The 20,320-nt window shown below is 35.7% G+C and overlaps 1 protein-coding gene across 2 annotated transcripts in view; it reads left to right on the top strand.

Moving 5' to 3' along the window:
* Positions 1-20,320, top strand: part of LOC108312103 (canalicular multispecific organic anion transporter 1-like) — a 91,390-nt gene that overhangs the window by 58,716 nt on the left and 12,354 nt on the right. For both annotated transcript variants that reach the window (XM_017539853.2, XM_037742549.1), the window contains 4 exons: positions 7,375-7,435; positions 8,235-8,460; positions 15,210-15,364; positions 17,659-17,814. In XM_017539853.2, coding sequence (XP_017395342.1) covers positions 7,375-7,435; positions 8,235-8,460; positions 15,210-15,364; positions 17,659-17,814 — 598 coding nt within the window. The remainder of the gene's footprint in view (positions 1-7,374; positions 7,436-8,234; positions 8,461-15,209; positions 15,365-17,658; positions 17,815-20,320) is intronic.

Genomic DNA, 20,320 nt, shown 5'->3' with positions numbered 1-20,320 from the left:
CTCCTCTCTAATGTCTAAATGACATCTCCAATTTACATGTCCCACACAGGTTTCTTGATTTTCCTTCACCACACACAAACCTGCTCCACGTGTGATTTTTTTCCATCTTAGCTAATGGTGATGCCATTAGCTTCCAGTTGCTCAGGTAAAAAATATCTTGCAGTCATCTTGACCCTTCTTACTCATGTCCAATCTATTATCGAATCCCTTTGGCTCTATCTTGAAAATATATCCAAGAGTCCAGAATTCACTCACTGCTCACCACCTTCACAGCTGCCCCTCTATCCAATCACCATCATTTCTCACTTGTCTTTACTGTAACTGCCTGTGTACAGGTCTTCCTGCAGCCATCTTACCCCATGCAGGCTATCTGCAGCATAGTAAGAGAATTTCTTTTATAAATGTAAGTCAGATCATATCGCTCTTCTGCCCAAAACTTCCAAAAGACTCACATCTCAGAGAAAAATCTGAGGTCCTCACACTGACTTGTAAAGTCCTATAAGACCTGGACCTGTTTACCTTTCTGATCTCAGAATCGTAGGAAGTTCTCCCCTCTACTCTGCTCCTGCAACACTGACCGTTTTCTGTTCCTGGAATAGCCAGGCATGCCCTACTTCAAGCCCATAGCGTTTCTGATTCACTACATAAAGTATATGTTGTTCAGATAACCATATGGCTTGCACATCCACCTTCTGCTGGTGTTTGCTTAAATGCTGTGTCATCAGTGAAGACTTGCTTACCCACCCAATTTCATATTCAACACTTCATACTCCTTTCCCAGTTTTACTTTTTCGTAAGTCTTATTAATTTCCATAAGATTGGGAAATTTACTTATTTTTATTTTGTCTTTCTCCTAACTCTATATTATAAGGTTTATAGGGCAGGACTTTTTATTTGTTCCATTGCCATTAGCTAGAACACCAAATAGCATGTACATAAGTATTTATTGAGTGGGTAAATAAATAACTAGAGACTGAAAGAACACTGAAAAGTATTCTGATTCACCATTAAAAAAATTTTTTTTGGCCACTGTGACATAATATATTTCATTTAAATGAGTATAATTGTTTAAGAATCTCCAAGAAAAGTTAATCCAGAAGCAATGAAACATATTTTGAAATCCATTTGCTATGGGCTATACATATCTCTGAATCCTGAATAGCATATTTACCTAAGTGTAGTATCACTATGCACTCAGTAAATAGCTCAATAAAAGCTTAAAATGTACAAATTAATAAATATTGTTGTAAACTTAATCATTACCTTTCCCTTACAGTAAATCAATTTTCCTAATTTATAAAATCTCTGTTAATACAGTATCTAAGTTGAACCTCTTGAAGTTCTGTAAAGCAATTTCTGAAAACCGTTTGTTCTTTTTCTTTCTAAAATAAGAATTCCAGTTCTATCAGTTTGTTTAAAAAAATTTTTTTTTAATTTCTAAGTTGCAGCATCTCCAATAAAGAATACAGCAGAGCATGATGCTACACACATGTAGTTCCAGCTACTCAGACCAAAGTGGGAGGATCCATTGAGCTCAGGAGTTTGAAACCAGCTTGCGCGAGATAGCAAGACTCTTGTCTCAAAAAAAGAAAAAGAAAGGGAGGAAAAGATGAAAGGAGGAAGGAGGAAAGAGAGAGAGAAGGAAAGAAAGAAAGAGAGAAAGAAAAGAGAAAGAAAGAGAGAGAAAGGAAGGGAGGGAGGGAGGGAGAAAACAGAGAGAGAGAAGAGGAGAGGAGGGGAGGAAAGAGGACGGGAGGAGGGGAGGGTCTAGGGCAAGGTGATCTATAAGGAACATCTCCGTCTGCAGCTCCCAGCTAGACCAATGCAGAAGGCAAGTGATTTCTGCATGTCCAACTGAGGTACCTGGCTCATCTCACTGGGACTGGTTAGACAGTGGGTCCAGCCCATGGAAGGCGAGCAGAAGCAGGGTGGGCGTTGCCTCACCCTGGAAGTGCAAGTGGTCAGGGAACTCCCTTCCCTATCCGAGGGAAGCCATGAGGTACTGTGCCATGAGGGACAGTGCACTCCAGCCCAGATACTATGCTTTTCGCATGATTTTCGTGACCTGCAGACCAGGAGATCCCCCAGGTGCCTATACCACCCGGGCCCTAGGTTTCAAGCACAAACTGGGTGGCCGTTTGGGCAGTCACCAAGCTAGTTGTAGGGGTTTTCTTTTGTACCCCAGTGGCACCTAGAACGCCAGTGAGACAGAACTGTTCTGCTCCTGGAAAGGGGGCTGAAGCCAGGGAGTCAAGTGGTCTTGCTCAGCAGATCCCACCCCTATGGAGCCCAGAAAGCTAAGATCCACTGGCTTGAAATTCTCACTGCCAGCACAGCAGTCTGGAGTCCACCTGGGACACTTGAGCTTGCTGTGAGGAGGGGCGTTCACCATTACTGAGGCTTGAGTAGGTGGTTTTCCCCTCACAGTATAAACAAAGCTACTGGGAAGTCCAAACTAGGGGCAACCCACCTCAGTGCCACAAAGCCGCTGTAGCCAGACTGCCTCTCTAGATTCCTCCTGGCTGAGCAGGGCATCTGTGAAAGAAAGACAGCAGCCGCAGTAAGATAAAACTCACTTGCAGATAAAACTCACATCTCCCTAGGACAGAGTACCTAGAGGAAGCGGCAGTTGTGGACGCAGATTCAGCATACTTAAACGTTCCTGCCTCTTGGCAGGAAGATCTCCCAGCACAGTGTTCGAGCTCTGCTAAGGGATAGACTGCCTCCTAAAGTGGGTCCCTGACTCCTATCTCTCCTGACTGAGAGACATATCCCAGCAGGGGTCGACAGACGCCTCCTGCAAGAGCGCTCTGGCTGGTATCTAGCTGGTGCCTCTCTGGGACAAAGCTTTCAGAGGAAGGAGCAGGCAGCAATCGTTGCTGTTCTGCAGCCTCTGCTGGTGATAGCCTGGCAAACAGGGTCTGGGGTGGACTTCCAGCAAACTCCAGCAGACCTGCAGAAGAGGGGCCTGATTATTAGAAGGAAATAACATGAACATTAACAAAAACCCCCATGCAAAGGTCGTCAGCATCAATGAACAAAGGTAGATAAATCCACGAAGATGAGGAAAAACCAGCATAAAAATGCTGAAAATTCCAAAAGATCAAAACTCCTCCCCAGCAAGGGAACAAAACTGGATGGAGAATGAGTTTGATGAATTAACAGAGGTAGTCTTCACAAAGAGGATAATAACAAACTCCTCTGAGCTAAAGAAGCATGTTCTAACCCAGTGCAAGGAAGCTAAGAACCTTGACAAAAGGTTACAGGAACTGCTAACTAGAATAACGAGTTTAGAGAAGAAAATAAATGATCTGATGGAGCTGAAAAACATAGCATGAAAACTTCACAAAGCATACACAAGTATCAATAACCGAATAACAAACCCGCAACCCCCTCCCCAAAAAAAGGAGTAAAGATTGGAAGATACAAGCCGGCAGGAACATTTCAACAAACAGAGGCTCCCTATAATGGGATGTATCTAAGATAGAATACAATAAGTCTTCTTCATGGAAAGGTACATGGGAAAACTGTCTAGCTGCCTATGAGGAGTGTGCTGAAAAGCAGGGGTGGGGGGTTGGACCAAATAACTTCTGAAAGTTTCTCCCCTCAAAGTTTAAGAATTTAGAGTTAGTTTAATGACATCTGTTTTCCAGCAAGGACTAAAATATTTATTTCAAACTGTTTCCAATATTTTTTCTAAATTTATATTATGCATATTAATTACTTTCTTAAATCTCCATCACTATCTTCCCTGAATAAAATAAACTGAAAATGTTATTTTAGTGTCTAGCGGCCCCCTTTTGTCTTTCATGTCCAACACTGAGTCACTTTTTCCCCCCATAGGTACTCTGAACTTTGTAATTTTGTGCTCAGCTCAGAGACAATAGATTCAATATGGTAATTTTACATATTTTATACAAAATATGTAAATAAATATTGTGCGAATTTTCCTGAGAATTTTTCAAGGACAGAACAAGACTCATGTTTAAAATTTCTCTACCAAAATTAAATAATTTCTCTTTTAAAATACTCAAATAAAAGCTATTATTCAGAGCAAAGTATCTAGAACCAAATGCAGGTTTTTATGAAAGAAGGATGAATAACTTTTGAAAAAGGAATACCTTTCTATATAGCGTCCAATAAATTATTGGGTTTTGTTAGTTGTGTCTAATTAGGAAGCCTTAATTCCCTTTTAACAGTTGGATTTCATAGGATTTTATGTCCAGCTACATTAAGAATTAATTTTTTGGCTTGGTATCAATGCTAAATTTGCTTATCCAAACAGAAGTCATGCCAAGAGCTTGAAGAATGATGACAGTAATTAACCCAAATCATACACCAGGAGCTATTCCAGTGAAAGTGTCTGTTAAATAGTGTATCTTTCTCTGATGCTGAAGCTGATCCTACAAAGGACATGCACTGCAGCCTCCCACAGAATGTTTCTGGGTACTAGTGCCAGAGACAGGAAGGGAAGAACTACCAGGCTGATCAAATAAGGCATTTCTTATTCTGAAAAATAAAATAGAAACTATAGAGAAATGGGGATTTCTCATCATCTGCTGAGAGGTGTGTACATCAGTTCAGCATTTCCAAAGGTCAGTTGGATAGTAGATACATCAAATGACTTGCAATTGATCATATTGCATTTTATTGTGTATGGCAATTTAGTACAAGAGACAATAAAAGATGTATGAAAAGAATGGTCATTATAGGAATAAAGTAGGAAAATATCTACAACCAGTGTAAGTATTGACTTTGTTAAATAAATCATATCATGGTTAAATGATAAAATATGTTATATTATAAAAGATAACGGTGTTATTGAAGAATATATTTTTATACATTAAGTTACAAAGAATACATGTAATTTTCTTTAAAAAATATGGACTGGTTATAGAGCACATTACCAATATTATTATGTTGACAATCATATTGATAATAATCATAATATAAATTTATATTATATCAATATAAGAGTAATATTAATGTAAGATATGACCTATAGCATTATATAACATAATGTAAGAACAACATTAACAATATTATCATACCACACACAAATAGAGACAAGACGACAGACATGTTCACAAGTGTGTTAGCACAGATTGTCTCTTGAAACATAGGATTGTAAATCTTTTGTTCTCCTTTTTTACTTCTCCCTCTATATTTTATCCTTTTCCTTCTCCTTCTCCTCCTCCTTTCTTCTCACTTTTCTTCTTGCTGTTTGTTATTTTCTAAATATTTATCCAATAATAATGTTCCAGAAATATTTAGAAGATGAAATTGACAAATACTTGGTGAATAGATGGAAATATACCGTGATCAAGACAGAGGAAGTGTTGTGGCTCTTTGCAAAGCCAGAGAAAACATTAGAGGAGATAGGGAAATAACTGATTCAGTTAAGGTTGTGTATGATAGAAACAAGCAAAGAAATAAACCAAATATCAAGAAACCATTTGACTATGGATCTGGAGCTCAGGGAAAAGCTATGGACTGGAGTTACCAATTTGAAAGTCATCTACAAAGAAGCAGTTACTGAAACTATGGGAATGAATGGGATTGCTCAGGAGAGTGTGAAGCATACAAAGGAAATAATTCCTAGAACTGAGCCCAAGGAAACATAAACATTGAAGGGAAGACAGAGAAATGAACTTAAAGGGAAACTAATGGAGGGCCAGAAAGGTGCAAAGAGATATGAAAGTACAATGGTGAAAGGAAGTGAAGGAGGAGCCCCTTAAATAAGTGAGTGGTCAATAATATTAAATGTGATGAAGAGCTTAAGTGAAATAACTTTCAAAGTGTCTAATAGACACAGCAATAGTTTACTAGCATTCTTGAAAACAGTTTCAATCAGGTGCAAAAAAGCTTAAGAAGGAAAAGCTTGTTTGACAGAAAAATATTTGGCTACAAAAAGACAGCAAAAAGCAGGATGGTAATGGAACAAGGATAATAACAATTGTTGTTGTTTCATGATTGTTTTAAAATGAGAAGAATGTGTCGTTCTCTGTCAGCTGATGAGACGGAGTCAGTAGAGAGGAATAAGGTAAAGATTAGAAAAGAGAACAGTTTAGTGTTTTTCAGACTTGTCTTAAGATAGAATCTCTTTCTATTATTTGTTTAAAAGATAGATTTCTAGAGGAGAAATCTTATAATCTGTATTTTTAAATATCTGTTTTTGTTACAGGAGAAAATTGGGAAAGGCTGGGTGGAATGAAGGTAAAGGTAAAGGTTTGGTGATTGACTTCCTTGTCTGCTCCTGTTTTCTCCATGAAGTGGGATGTCAGTCCCTTTTTGAGAGTCATGCAAGGATTTCTAGGCACTGTTAAGAACCCAGGTAGAAACAAGATATTAACTTATGGTAGAACCAATTTTCAGGGCTGAATGATTTTTTGAAGCAGCATCCCACAGAAGTAGATGTGACCAAGGCTGACATGGAAGTTCTAAGAGACAGATTAGAATTCAGCTTTTCTTCATGGAAGAAGAGCAGGGAATGGAGGTTCAAAAATATTACCAAAGTTTGCATGAAATGATAATCATGGAGAATGCAGGGAAAAGAGAGAGAAGATAGGCTTGCTTGAAACTAAGGAATTCCCCATAATGTTGGATAGTCAATGCTAAAACCAGGTAAATCCCAGGTAAATCAGGATCATTGATTATCCAAGAGGGCAAAGATGATAGAAGACTAGATTTGGAAATCTAAGTAAAATAAAAACCAAATGTAGTGAGAATAACTGAATTTAAAATGTATAAATGGAAGAGGTTGGGATCAGAGATTGAAATACTTAGAGCAGGGTTTTCAGAGATGTGTTAGTTCTAAGTAATAAGATTCATGGTTTAAGGTCATGAAAGTTGATAGCCAAAGTGAAATGCACATGCAGGGCCCTGGATGTATGAAGGTCATGAAGCTGGAAAGAGATTGAGTTTAATACAGTTTTTCATGTAAGCTACGACATTACCCAGAATGGTGGCAGAACAAAATGGGAAGACTAACCCTGATGTTAGTTCATCTTCGGAGATACCAAGAAGTGAATAGATGCTAGTCTAGACCAGGATGAGAAGGGATAGAGTATGGTACAGTCAGATGGCATTAGTTTAAATGCTCTAAATACTTGATTCAAGATTGAGGGATAATTATTTAGAAGAAGCCATGAAAAACAGACAACATGCCAGAGTCCTAAATTATGTGGGATATGGTAGAATGAACAGTCTCCCCTTGATAAGACAAAAAAGGTGCAAAGTTATTATCAGGGAAATCGAAGTTGCTGTTAAGGTAAGGAAGTAGAGGAAGATGCAACAAAATGGTTAAGGGTGTGTAATTTTTTTAATGTTAGTTTCATCTAAAACCTAAAAACAAATGTTGTCTTGCTTTATCAGGTCCTCATTGGATCAAGGAAAACAGCTCTCAATGAAGAAAGAAAAGATTGCTGTTGGTAGGGTAAGCACCAGAAGAACTAATGTTATTTATTATTAACCACCTAAACATAAAAGTTTACCTTGCATTATTGATCAATACTATAGATTTGTCATTTAATTTGAGGAGAATTGGCATATAATAGTTTGAGTAAATTAAATGAAATCGAATTGTTCATGTTTAGCTATGATTACATGTTATTTAGTTATGTGTATTCTTTTTCACTACTGATAGAAACCAACATTAATTGAGCTTTTAAGTGATTAGTACTGTGCTTGACACTGTACACAAACTTATAAGGTGACGTTTGTTTTTTATTTTTCACAACATCTTTATTTATTTTTATTTTTATTTTTCTAATTGACATTATTTTTTTTGGAGCCAGGGTCTCACTCTGTTGCCTAGGCTGGAGTGCAGTGGTGTGATCAGAGCTCACTGCAGCCTCAAACTTCCAGGCCCAAACTGTCCTCCCACTCAGTCTCCTGAGTAGCTGCGACTACAGGCACAGCGCATGCTACCAAGCCTCGCCGATTTTTTCTTTAATTTTGTAGAGACAGTGTCTCCCTGTGTTATGCTAATTTACAGATGACTCATCTGAGAATTACAGGTGTTAGTGACTTGACCAAGATCACAAAGCTTAGGAAATATCAGAATAGAGTTTAAATCAATGTGTGACTTTAAAGCACATCTTTGAAATCCTTTATAATACTATGTCCTTAATTGATGCTAATCAGAAATTGTCAGTAATGAAACTTATTCAGAAATGGTATGGCATGTTCTGGTATCTCTCAGTAATCTAATTTTATATCAATTTTGTCTTTAGGTGAAGTTCTCAATCATCCTGCAATACCTCCAAGCCTTTGGCTGGCTCTGGGTGTGGCTGACTATGTTCACTTACTTAGGGCAGAATTTGTTGAGCATCGGACAGAATCTATGGCTTAGTGCCTGGGCAAAAGAAGCAAAATACATGACTATGAATGAGTTCACAGAATGGAAGCAAGTAAGAAGCAATAAACTTAATGTTTATGGATTATTGGGATTAATAAAAGGTAAAAGAAAATGTATAGCTGCTTTTCTTTTCTTTTTCTGACCTAATTGATTCAAACACAACAAAATCAAATTTGATTTTATCTCAAATAAAATCTGGGCCATAATTTTTGAATATTTGGGGATAGCTCAAATGCATATGTTTTCAATTTACCATATTTGAGAGAATAAACCAAAACTTATGGGTGTCATCTACATGGCTAACATTAAATATTAGACATAGTTATTTAATCTTGAAAGTAATTATTTAGAATGTGCTATTGTCCTCATTTTACAGCTGAAGAAACTGAGGCTTTTATGTAAAGTCATGAAAGATTCAAAAATAGCCACTCTCTGTATATGTGAAGGTTGTTAGTGATGTAAGGATAGAGAGCTGAGTCTGCTAAGGGGTGTATGGCTTAGTAAGCCTAGGTCAGGTTTACAATCAAACTACATGGCCTGCATTAAGCACTATACAGGCAGTGAAAGAAAACACTGTGAGAACTCAGAGCAAGGGAAGGCTATATTAGGTTGACGTATTAATGTGATTTCTAAGGAGCACTTGGCAATTGAGGGGACACTAAAAGGATGAATCGAAGTTTATCAGCTTGAGATCACAGAGAAGGAGAGAAAGTCATAGAGGCAGATAGAAAGGTGTGAGTAAAGACAGGGATAGGGAAGTAAGAAGGGCTTTTGGCAAAAGTGAAGGTGCCAGTTTGAGTGGTTTTCAGGTTATTGGTAAGGAAAAGTGGGGGAACTAAAGGTGAGAAGGAAGATTGAAAATATGTCAGAGATGATCATTGGCAAGACAGGTGGAGAATTTTGGAAAATTGATGAAGGAAGTGACATAGTTGAATTTGTATTTCAAAGAATAAATTAGCAGTGATAACAAAAAGATGGGTTTTTATTGGAGGGACTAAGTCAGAGAGACTAAGAGGAAGCAGGCTTTGGTAGGAAAAGAATAATCAAGTGTATTTGGGAGTCCAGGTGGAAGGTACTCTAGTACAGCAAGATCTCTTATCTGATCCATGACTGTGTCACCTAAAATAACCAATAGGTAAGAAGCGGAAGAGAACTGGATAAATACCTGATTAACCAATGAATGAATGAAAGATCAGACGGCGACACTGAGGTTGGATAAAAGGGATGGATGAGAAAGACATTACAACGAAAAACTTAGTAATTGTCAGTTTGATGGTGAATAAAGAGGGTATTCATTAGTCCATCATACCTTCGAGGTTTAGACTGGGTAACTGGGAGAGCAATGATGACAAAAATAGGGAAACCAGGCAGAGCCTTAATTAGTGGAGGAGAGAAATGGTGAGTTCATTGTTGGGCACGTTTAATGGGAAGTGTTGATGAATTTTTCTCCAGTAGGCAAACTAAAAATGCATATCTGTACGTTTGGGAAGTAGGTTTCTTTATCTGTAAAATGGGGAACTTAAACTAGATAATTTCTACATATCTGCCAAATTCTAACATTCTAAAGCTCTTAGTTCTACTTAGACTTGGAATTATTCTATAGCAATAATAAATGAACCCATAGGAGTAGATAGGATCACCATGAATGAGGAATAAGGGTCATGAGGGTGAGTGAGAGATTGTTAAGGAATGTCCTTATAGAGTTGATTAGTGGACTAACTTCTCAGAAGTTGAACAGAGATAAGTTCCTGATTAGATGATCTGAGGGAGAGAAGGAGATAGAACAATGATGTGAATACTTGCTCCATGTCTGGAAATCGAAGCATTTTTGTGTTGTTGAAGTTGAAACAAATGAAAATGCCTGTATTGGACTTTTTCTGAACCACAAAAATGGCAATTTCATATGGCTTAAACTAACAGTAGTTTATTTAACATGTATCCTAATAAGGTAGCCTTTATACGCTTTACTGAAACTTTTTTACTTATTTAGTTTTACCATTTGTAAAGTATAGATAGTGTTTCATTGGTTACATCAGATGTGTGTAGTACATAGGCAAGAGTGTAATAAATGTTAGCTATTGTTTAACAATAGAAAATGTAAGTAAGTATGGCAAAGCCCTAGGACTGGTAAGTTTTGGAGCCAGATTTGAATCCATGTCCAGCTTACTCCCAAGCCAATGTTCTTAAAATCTAAATTAGCATTTTCAAAGGGGTATTACATGGACAGTAGTGAGATACTCTATAAACACCAGGTTCTATTTCAATAGGTTTGGGAAATTGAGAACTCTGTTCTTCCATGAATCTGATTTTTTTTTTCTTTCCTTCAGTAAAGGTTTTGAGATATTCTACAATAAAATGACCTGTTTAAGTATGTTTAACACAATATTCCTCAAATTTATTTGACCATGATTTTTTTCCCTGTGTTGCTCATTAATATCTTGGAGCAACTTGTGTTCCACAGAATACACTTTGAAAAATTCCAAAGTATGAACATTGTCTTCCAAGAACCAGAAAAGTATGATGAAACAAAAGCAAAGAAAAAAAGTGTTTTAAGTAAATTCTCAATGGTTCTGAAATGTTACATATCTATTAAAAACAAAGAAAATTAAGAAATAATTCCTGATTATAGTCAAGGAAACATAATAAAGAGATAAATGGAAAAAGAATATAGATTGTAGGTAATTAAATATTTTTTTGGAATATTCAAAAGTATTGAATAGTCTTTTAACTAAAATGAATAATTTTTTTAGAGATAATTTCTTGTGTTTGTATCAAGAGAAACAGGCAACTAGAGAGAGACTGGTGGGAATTCACATAAGAAAATAACAGACATCTAGGTGGAAGTCGTTACATCTTCATGTCCATATCCAGATGGGCTAACACAGAGAGGTGCATGCTTTTGGTAATGGAAAAGTAAGATAAAACAAAAACTATGAAACTTAGAGCCTTCCTTCTCTTTTTTCCTCTCTTATTTTATTTTTACTGTCTGGCCATAGTACTGCTTTAACTGTCTCCATTCAAAAATAAGCAGATCTTGTGAGACAGATTTATGTTTCTTCTGTCATTTTGTTAACAACATTCCCTGGGAAAAGAGATGTTAGTGAAAATGACATATGAGAATTATCTATAGTATGAAAGAACAGGATATTACAATTTCTTTGCTTTTGAATCAGTGAAAGTCAGATTTATTGACTTGCAGTTTGCAGCTCAGTGAGGATGATAGAGATGTAGACGTTTCAAATTACACCAAGAGAAACATCCATATATACATGAATCTCTGTATCTCTGTATGTCACACATACATGTGAAGGCTAAATTCAAACCAACTCAGTGAATTTATGTTACAAATTTAAAGTAGATTTAATAACCTTAGAAGAACATTTTAAGTGAGTAAATATCATTTCTATAATATATAAAGTATGCAATTTTAGTGTCCGTAATATTACTTATGTAAAATCTTAATTTTAATTAACTTACAGTATTACATTTCAGTAAATATAGGAAGGATTTTATAACTTAAGCAGCAGATTATGAACAGTTTATCATAAAGATTTTTTTCCTGATTGACTTTTGTTTGTTTAGAGTGGTCTGCAGTTGTTAGAATATAAATCTCTGATTTATTGCTTCTTCATTTTTTTTACATTTAAACAATTTTTAATTTTTAAGGTTTATTAAGTGCAATTGCAAAATACATTTCCATAAGTAAGGTGAGCCTGAAAAATTAAAATCTATAATTTCTGATTTTTTTAGCAGACCTCAGCTATATCTTATGGAACCTGCTTTAATCAAGAGCAGCCTGTATTCATAGCCCACTTTTTTTCCTTTCTATTTATTTATTTATTTAGAACTTTAAAGCATAAACAGCACTTTCACATGTTAATACCAGAGGACCACTATGAATAATATAGAAGGCTGGCATTCAAACAAAGCTGGAGTATTGAAGCTGAAAATACTACATCCATATTTTATGACAGTAATAAAGATCTTACCTCATTTTTTAAAGAAAGAAATTGCCCTGAACATTTTTTTCCCTCAGTCTCAGCTATTTGCTTTCGAATTTCTAGGATACTTGGCACATCTCTAATGTATTGTGTTTTATATGTCACTATTGGGAAATTCCTTTCTCTAATCCAAGGTGTAAAATATAGGCACCTTATTTTCAAAGTGTGCCTATATTAAGGAGCACACTGCTGCTTCCAGTTTAAGAGGGCTACGTGGTTCATTTACTTTACTTATACCTCACTAAATTCCGCTGAAATGACAGTGGATAAATGTAAGAGGAAAGGTGTCAGAAGACTTCAGAGTAATATATTTCCACATACGGGATTATACTCATAGAAAGTGAAGGGTAGAAGAAAACTTGTAGCCAGGAACAGATACTGGAAAAGCTGGGACAGAAGAGAGAAATGTTCAGTTGAGCCATGGAAAAGCACTAAACTTATGTTCACAGGTACAGAGAGAAGAACTGAGTTTCATGGAAGTAATCAAAGTAGTTCATTAGCACATTGCTCTGATGGCCCATCAGCCTCTTTTAGAGCAACGCTGCTACCACCCCCGGTGTATACAGCCACTGTGATAGTAACAGTACAATGAAAAGTAGAAAGCTGCTGTTTAAAGAGGAAATTAGGCTTTCTAATATATGTGATATACATAGAAGAAAACTTCCTTATTGTGGCTTTCGGTGTCATACCTTCCCACTTAAACGGAACTTGAAGCAAACTCTTCTATTCAGGGGAGAGAAGTATTGGGGAAAATTAGCATATGCAATGGCAGAAGAAAGCCACATCAGGTACCTATATTAATTAACCATTTCATCGTCTCATATTTTTAAACTGATAATGCCCATCCAGGACTTCACTCAAACCAACAGGATAAATAAAAGTCAACAAATGCAGCAGTCAGGTCCAGAACTAAAACCATAATATCTGGAATACAATTAGACCTTCAAAAGGTCTAATTAGTGTTTTCAGAGATTCAAAATACTGCATACATAAAGTTAGCATAGAATATGCTAAAATAAGTTCAGTCTGAGGACAAGAAAGTTCTTGAAAACATTTAATTAATTTTAAAAGGTTGTATAAATGTAAGGTAAATTAGAATTATCCCAAATGCACAACATCATAAACAGAGATGAAAAATGATAGATAAGAAAAAATTAGAGGAACAGTTCAAGAAGTTTAACATGTTTATAAAAAGAGCTTCAGTAAATGGGGAAAAATACTAAGTACATAATATTTTAAGAAAAAATACTTCCCACACTAAAGAATAGAAATGTCTATTCCAGCAACCATTCTAGTTTAGAGCAGAAAGATGGAGAGTCCCAAGTGGGTAGTTTGTGTTGCAGAGGACAGGGGCTAAATGAGATTGAAGAAACAGTAGGATATTTAATGTGTTTAAGTGTATTCAGAAGAGACTTTCGGCTATTGAAGTGTTTGGAAATAAATTAGCCCCAGCTACACAGAAAACTAAGCATATAGAAAAATAACAACACAAGCTACAAATTTGGTGACCTTCACAAGCAATATGTGTTTATTGAATATTTGAGAAGAAAACAGGTAATCTATTGGAAGAGGAATAGGGAAGTATGGGAGAAATGGAGGAAAATAATAGAAAACACTGAGAAAATAATAGAAAATAATAGAAAAGACTGAGAAAGCTAATAGCCATATGAGATATTATTTAAAAATATAAAGACATTAGCTAATAGAATGTAAGGTGGTGAGGAGTAACTAGTTTTGTGTTGTTTTGTTTCGTTTTAAACATGATACCTGCAAAGGAACAAGGACCATATTGGCAACACACTTTTATTAGCAGTTTTTTATGTTAGAGTGAAATGGAGCAGTTGTGTATCTGGTTATCAAGAGCAAACTGGCTTAAGTAACATGGAAGTGTATTGACACCCAAAGGTAAAATGCCCAGGCACAGATCTTTAACCACACTTGATCCAAAGGTTCACATGAAGTGTTCAGAACTCCCTTCATTTTGCAGATCTACTTTTTCCTTGCTGGTAGGTTTTGTTCCCAGGCTTCACATAATGATGGAAATGTATCTTTCACAGAACTTCCTTATGTTTCTATTTGTGCTAATAACTGTTTTTCAACTTCTTCCACTAAAGCTATGAGCTTATCTGATAAGTAGTTATACAAGAACAATCCTCCCACCAACCACATCTCAGTAGCTTAACACACTAAAAGAATTGTATCCCTCGCCCATTTTACGTGTCCACTGTGGGTCAGGAAAGGGACTCTGCTTATCCTAGGGACTCTAGCTGAAGGAAGGAGCCAAGCACCGTTTTAAATGTTGGCAGGCACTGTGCAAAGGGAATAGGACTGACCCCAGCAATTAAATGCTCTAACTCAGAAGTGTCATATATCATTTCTCTCATAACTCATGATTCAAAACTGTTTGTATGGATCTATCAACCGAAAGCGGGCCAGAAAGTTCAACTTTACTATGTACGAAGAAGCTGGGAGAACAGAAATATTTGGCTAAAAGCACTAGTAACTAACATATTGTCCTATGGAACATCATAAAAGTAATAGGTTGCTAAAATTCCATGAATTAGATCAACCTTTTATCTTCTGTATGGAACCTATGACAACAAATGGAGAGCATTCTGCTGTACCAGCATAGCAAACCATCGGAATTGTGTATTTATTTCAGATACATCATATATTATATTTATATTTATTTTAGTCCACAATTACACATTTTAGGTATAATATTTGGATTTTCAGTTAAAATAAATATAAATATATTTATCATTAATCTTTTTACAGCAATCTTTTAAAAGTTAAAACACAAATTTCTTTATATTGTTAATATAACTGTAATAACAATGTGTGTTTAGGTCTCTTTGTCTGCTCTGGAGCATACGTAATCACGAGAGGTTCCCTGAGTGCCTCTCGAACCTTGTATGTTCAACTGTTGAATAATGTGCTGCACCTCCCCATCCAGTTTTTTGAAACAAATTCCACAGGCCAGATCATCAGTCGTTTCACCAAGGTAAGGAAAGACACACCTTATTAAATAGTATACATAAAAGTGACCCATATTCATTACCTTATATTCTCACTTATACAAAATATCATATGTTTTATACAGATGTCATTGTTAAATATATTTCTAAGCCTTAGGAGGCATATAACTGATGTACAACAGAGTCACATTTTATACATATAATTAAAATAACACTTGAAAAATTACTTAATCCAAGAAACACAAGTGTTTTGATATCTGCAACTCTAATTCTTATACACATCGAGTTGTTTGAGAATCACTGCCTTAGGCTAAGAAGGGAAAGCAAATGTTAGTCAATACGCAGATATCTAGACTTTGAAAACATTCTGCCTTTAAGAAAACATAACATCACTTATGGTGAATGGGGAATGAGTGAAGATTTTCAGAGTGTCTCTGCTTACCTATAGGAGTTTTCTCATTATAGTTTATAGAACTGCTATAAAGTTCTAATATAACTGTCCTATAAAGATAAAATGCAAATCATGAATGTGATTTTAAATTTCCTGGTAGCCATAATAAAGAAGTAAAATAAAATACTGTTGAAAGAATTAATTATGATAATACATTTTATTTAACAAAGTATATCCAAAACATTATTCCAAACTGTAATTAATATAAAATTATTAATCTTTATTTTTTTTGTACAAAGTCTTTTAAAGCTGGTTTTTATTATATGCTTATAGCGTATCTCAACTTGCAATAGTTACACTCCAAGTGTTCAATAGTCACATATTGCTAATGGTCCTTATATTAAAGTGTGCAGGTTCATAGCCTCAAAGTGTGTTAACACATTTCTATGTATATGTAAAAACATGGTGGACGTATAAAGAAAAGTGAAGATAAAACAAAAACATAAATAAAAGTACCTAACATAATAAGTTACTAATGGAATATTAAATCTTGCTTTATTGTATCAAGGTACATACGGTTTTATGAAAACTTATAGAAGAGTTTGATCACCAGCATTCTATCTCTCCCAGAGGACATTTCTGACTACAACCTTACAGATTAATTCTCATTTTTATATAGTAAAATTTCAAATGACTGAGTCTTAAGCAGATGGGATTATGGGCAGTTAAATTCTAAATAAGAGATTGCATGTGAATATGATACTGTTACCCTATTTGGTATGTGAGATAACCAGGGAACTCCCAGATGAAAGTAGAATTAACGAAATTTCATCTCTGCTTTTTATATCAACTTTGTCCCGAACTGAGTAGTTCACCCATTCAAGGTTCAGTGTCTCAGTATTCCCTGGCATCTCTCAGGTCATACCCTGTGCCACAAACAGATTAAGTTATATGCAACAAAGTGTGAAACAGGCCGGGCATGGTAGCTCATGACTCTAATCCCAAACTTTGGGAGGCAGAGACAGGCAGACCACCTGAGGTCAGGAGTTTGAGACAGCCTGACCAACATAACGAAACCCTGCCTCTACTAAAAATACAAAAACTAGTTGGGCATGGTGGCTAATGCCTGTAATCCTATGTACTCGAGAGGCTGAGGCACGAGAATTGCTTGGACCTGGGAGGCAGAGGTTTGTAGTGAGCCGAGATCTCACCATTGCACTCCAGCCTGGGTGACACAGTGAGACACTTTACAAATAAATAAACAAATAATTTAAAAAATGTGTAAATCAATGCACGACCTTCCCATTGTCTTTCTCTCATTCCTATTGGCCACTCCATCTTTCAGTTCATAATTTTGTAAATTAAGATTATTTTGTTTTCCTGTCTATCTTGATAAGAGTAGGATTCAGTTACCCAGGAAGGTCACTGGACACATTCTTAGCTGATAACAATGCCCCAGTGGTGACTTACAAATTTTGAGTCACTAGTAATGGTAGCCCAATGCCCCAAATACTGGAATTAAGAAAACCAGCTACTTAATTATGGGTTTTTTGGTATGTTTGTTTTTGCTTTTTTGATCAAAGTCTGGCTTTAGGTGTATAATTAATTGCCATGTAGTTGTCATTGGAAAATATAAATTGTTTGATCATAGGTGTCTTGAAATTAGAATTGTTATTTGAATTAGAATTGTTATTTGAATTAGAATTAGAATTGTTATTAGAATTTTAATTGTTATAGTTGACTACAGGGGAAAAATATATGGGGATGAGCAAAGAAAGATCATGTAGTTAGATTTATTTATGGTAATCATTAGATTGTCATACCTGGGTAAACATTTTTAATTTTGCCATTGAATAATATATTTCTTCTTTCTCTCATTCTAAACTGTAAAAAGTTAAAAGTAAGGTAACCTAATATCAAATTTTTCAGGACATATTTATACTTGATATGCGTTTGCATTACTATTTACGGCTGTGGTTGAATTGTACATTGGATGTTATTGGAACAATTTTGGTCATTGTGGGAGCTTTGCCCCTCTTCATTCTGGGGATTTTTCCTGTAGTGTTCTTCTATTTCTCTATACAAGTAAGTGCATACATTTCTATTTGCATTAATAACTTGTAAGTTCACAGTCAAATACAGTTTCAGACCCACTTAAGCCCCCTCTTCGTCCAAGTTCTGTAAGAAGCAGAGTCCAAGAAAGGAATAGATGTATGGGAGATACACTGGGGGAAATGCTTGTAAAAGATAAAGGAAAGGGAGCAAAAGAAGGCTGGGCTGAGCAAGCCCTCAGATAGCCACTCAGGCTGATTCCCTGTGAGGGAGAAAAAGAAGAAGGATTAGCATTGGGTAACAAGAGTCTTGGACTACAGGACAGTTCCATAGCAGGTTCAACAGGAAGCTGTCCATTGCAGTTGCCCGTTGGAGGGTCCCATGTGCACTTCCTGCCAGTACTCAGTCATTGACTGGCCCCTACGCGAATATAGCAGTGGATCCATCAGTGCAGTCGCTGGAGCTGTCAGTCAGTCACGTTCCCTACAGCAGGAGAGGTGGGGCCTGCATTTTTATGCCCACCACAAAACCTGTATGCTGTTCACATTTTCGCAGAAACTTAAAATCCCTGCATATCCAAGAGGGAAACAGATATTACCCTTTTGTCCTGTTTTTCCAAACATCACCTGTTTCTTCCAGAAAAACAATTGCTGGAAGAGCTGAATATGTCTCTCATGATACTTACATGATATCTTCCTATTAAAGTGTGATCATCCAGTTTAAACTGCAAAATTATGTCACTGTGAGGATGCAGTGGAAACCAAAATTTTTAGCATGTATATTTTTTTCTTCAGCAGTCAAACAAAGCAATTTTATTAAACAATGAAAAGAATAAATTAAAATGAACATCTTTATTACCTTTGTTATTTTACAAGAAGCCATGACAGCTTTTGGTTTAAAAAAAGTTTATAGCTTCCTACAGAAATGACTCACATAAAAGAAATTTCTCCAGCTTGCTCCTACACTGTGATATAAAAGTTCTTTTCATATTCACAGATTTATACACCTTATTTCTGTTCTCATAACATTTTTTGACACTTATCCCAAGGTACTAGTCAAACATGCAAGAATGATAAACAGATGAATTTTTCAAATGTGTGATATCTGTATGATATTATGATGTATTATAATGTAAGTGATTATTATAAAATATTTTAAACATCTCTTTACATTACCTTTACCAAAGTACATGCAATTTTTTTAATTACAGGCTTAAATCACACAAAAAAGTGAAATTTAAAGATATTTGCAGAAATAACTATTTTCCACTTGTTTATTTATCTTGGCAATAAGGACTTCAATAAAAGAGGAAATTAGTTTCAGTGAACTGAAAAACAAAAGTAGATTATGGGTGTAAATTGAGCTCAAATTGAATCCAAAACAATGAATGAATATGTTTCCACTCCACATTTTAGTTAATTATCCTCAAATATGCAATCTACTATGAAAATGTAATTCTTACATTTTTGGAGATTTTAAATAAAGTATAAAATATAGAGAAGATTACTTATTATTCCTAAATTTCCAGTGCCATTTCTATATTAAAATAATATTTATTCCATAGCATGATTTCTATATCCTGATAGTTTTAACTGATAACATATAAGGTAAAATAAATGCTGAAGCATATATTTTAAATATATAAGTATCTGAGGCTCTTTTCACAAAAAGATTCTTAGAGTTTAATGCTTTTCAAAAACCCAAGTTCTAAAATTCATGTTAGAGTGTAGTGTGCTCAAGCCAGATTACAAATAATTTTCTCATTTCTATATCTATACTCTATTATTCATCCTACTTCACATGTTATTCCTGTTCTCTCTGTCTGTCCCCATTTTACTTAACATTGATGACCTACGTCATATTCCACTTTCTCTATGGAGCATTCTCTATCAGAATAGTGCAAAGAAAACTGACTACTTGTCTACCATTCTGATATCTACTATTACGGTTTTATGACACTGCTGGTATATACTGACGGTATAATAAATCCAGAATATATGAAAATGTAAGTGCTCTGAGGGAAGAGGCTATGTCTTATACATATATTAAAGATCTATAAAATTAAAGATCGTGTCAAATGAAATTTTATGTGATGGTCTCCTGTCTGGTAAACTACAACAGAGTGATCAGGAGTAAAAGAGTCCAGAAACCATGTCTCATTAGGGGGAGTGTAGGATGAGGTCTGAATTTGGATTCAGGAACTTGGAGTTCTAGTCATTGTCCTTACTTGTGTGCCTGGTACATCATTTCTTTTTCTAGGCTCCATGTCTTTCCCCTGTGAAATAAAAGGTTTGATTTAGATGTGTGCTATGTAAAGTTGTGCTTCCTGGATGCATGGGCCATAGCCCAGACCTACTGGATCAGACTGTCTCAAGGTGGGGCCCTGAAACCTGCCTTTCAACAAACGCTTCAGGCAGGTGATTCTTACTAAAGTATGAGAAACATTGATCTGGTTAAAAGTTTCTTAAATCAGATTCCCCAGAGAGTTGTATGAAAAAACTCCATGGATTCTACAATTCACTGAAACTTTATCAGAAGC

This window comes from Cebus imitator, unplaced genomic scaffold, assembly GCF_001604975.1.
Source record: "Cebus imitator isolate Cc_AM_T3 unplaced genomic scaffold, Cebus_imitator-1.0 Scaffold7, whole genome shotgun sequence".
Lineage (NCBI taxonomy): Eukaryota > Metazoa > Chordata > Mammalia > Primates > Cebidae > Cebus > Cebus imitator.
This window is presented reverse-complemented; position numbering and strand designations above follow the sequence as displayed.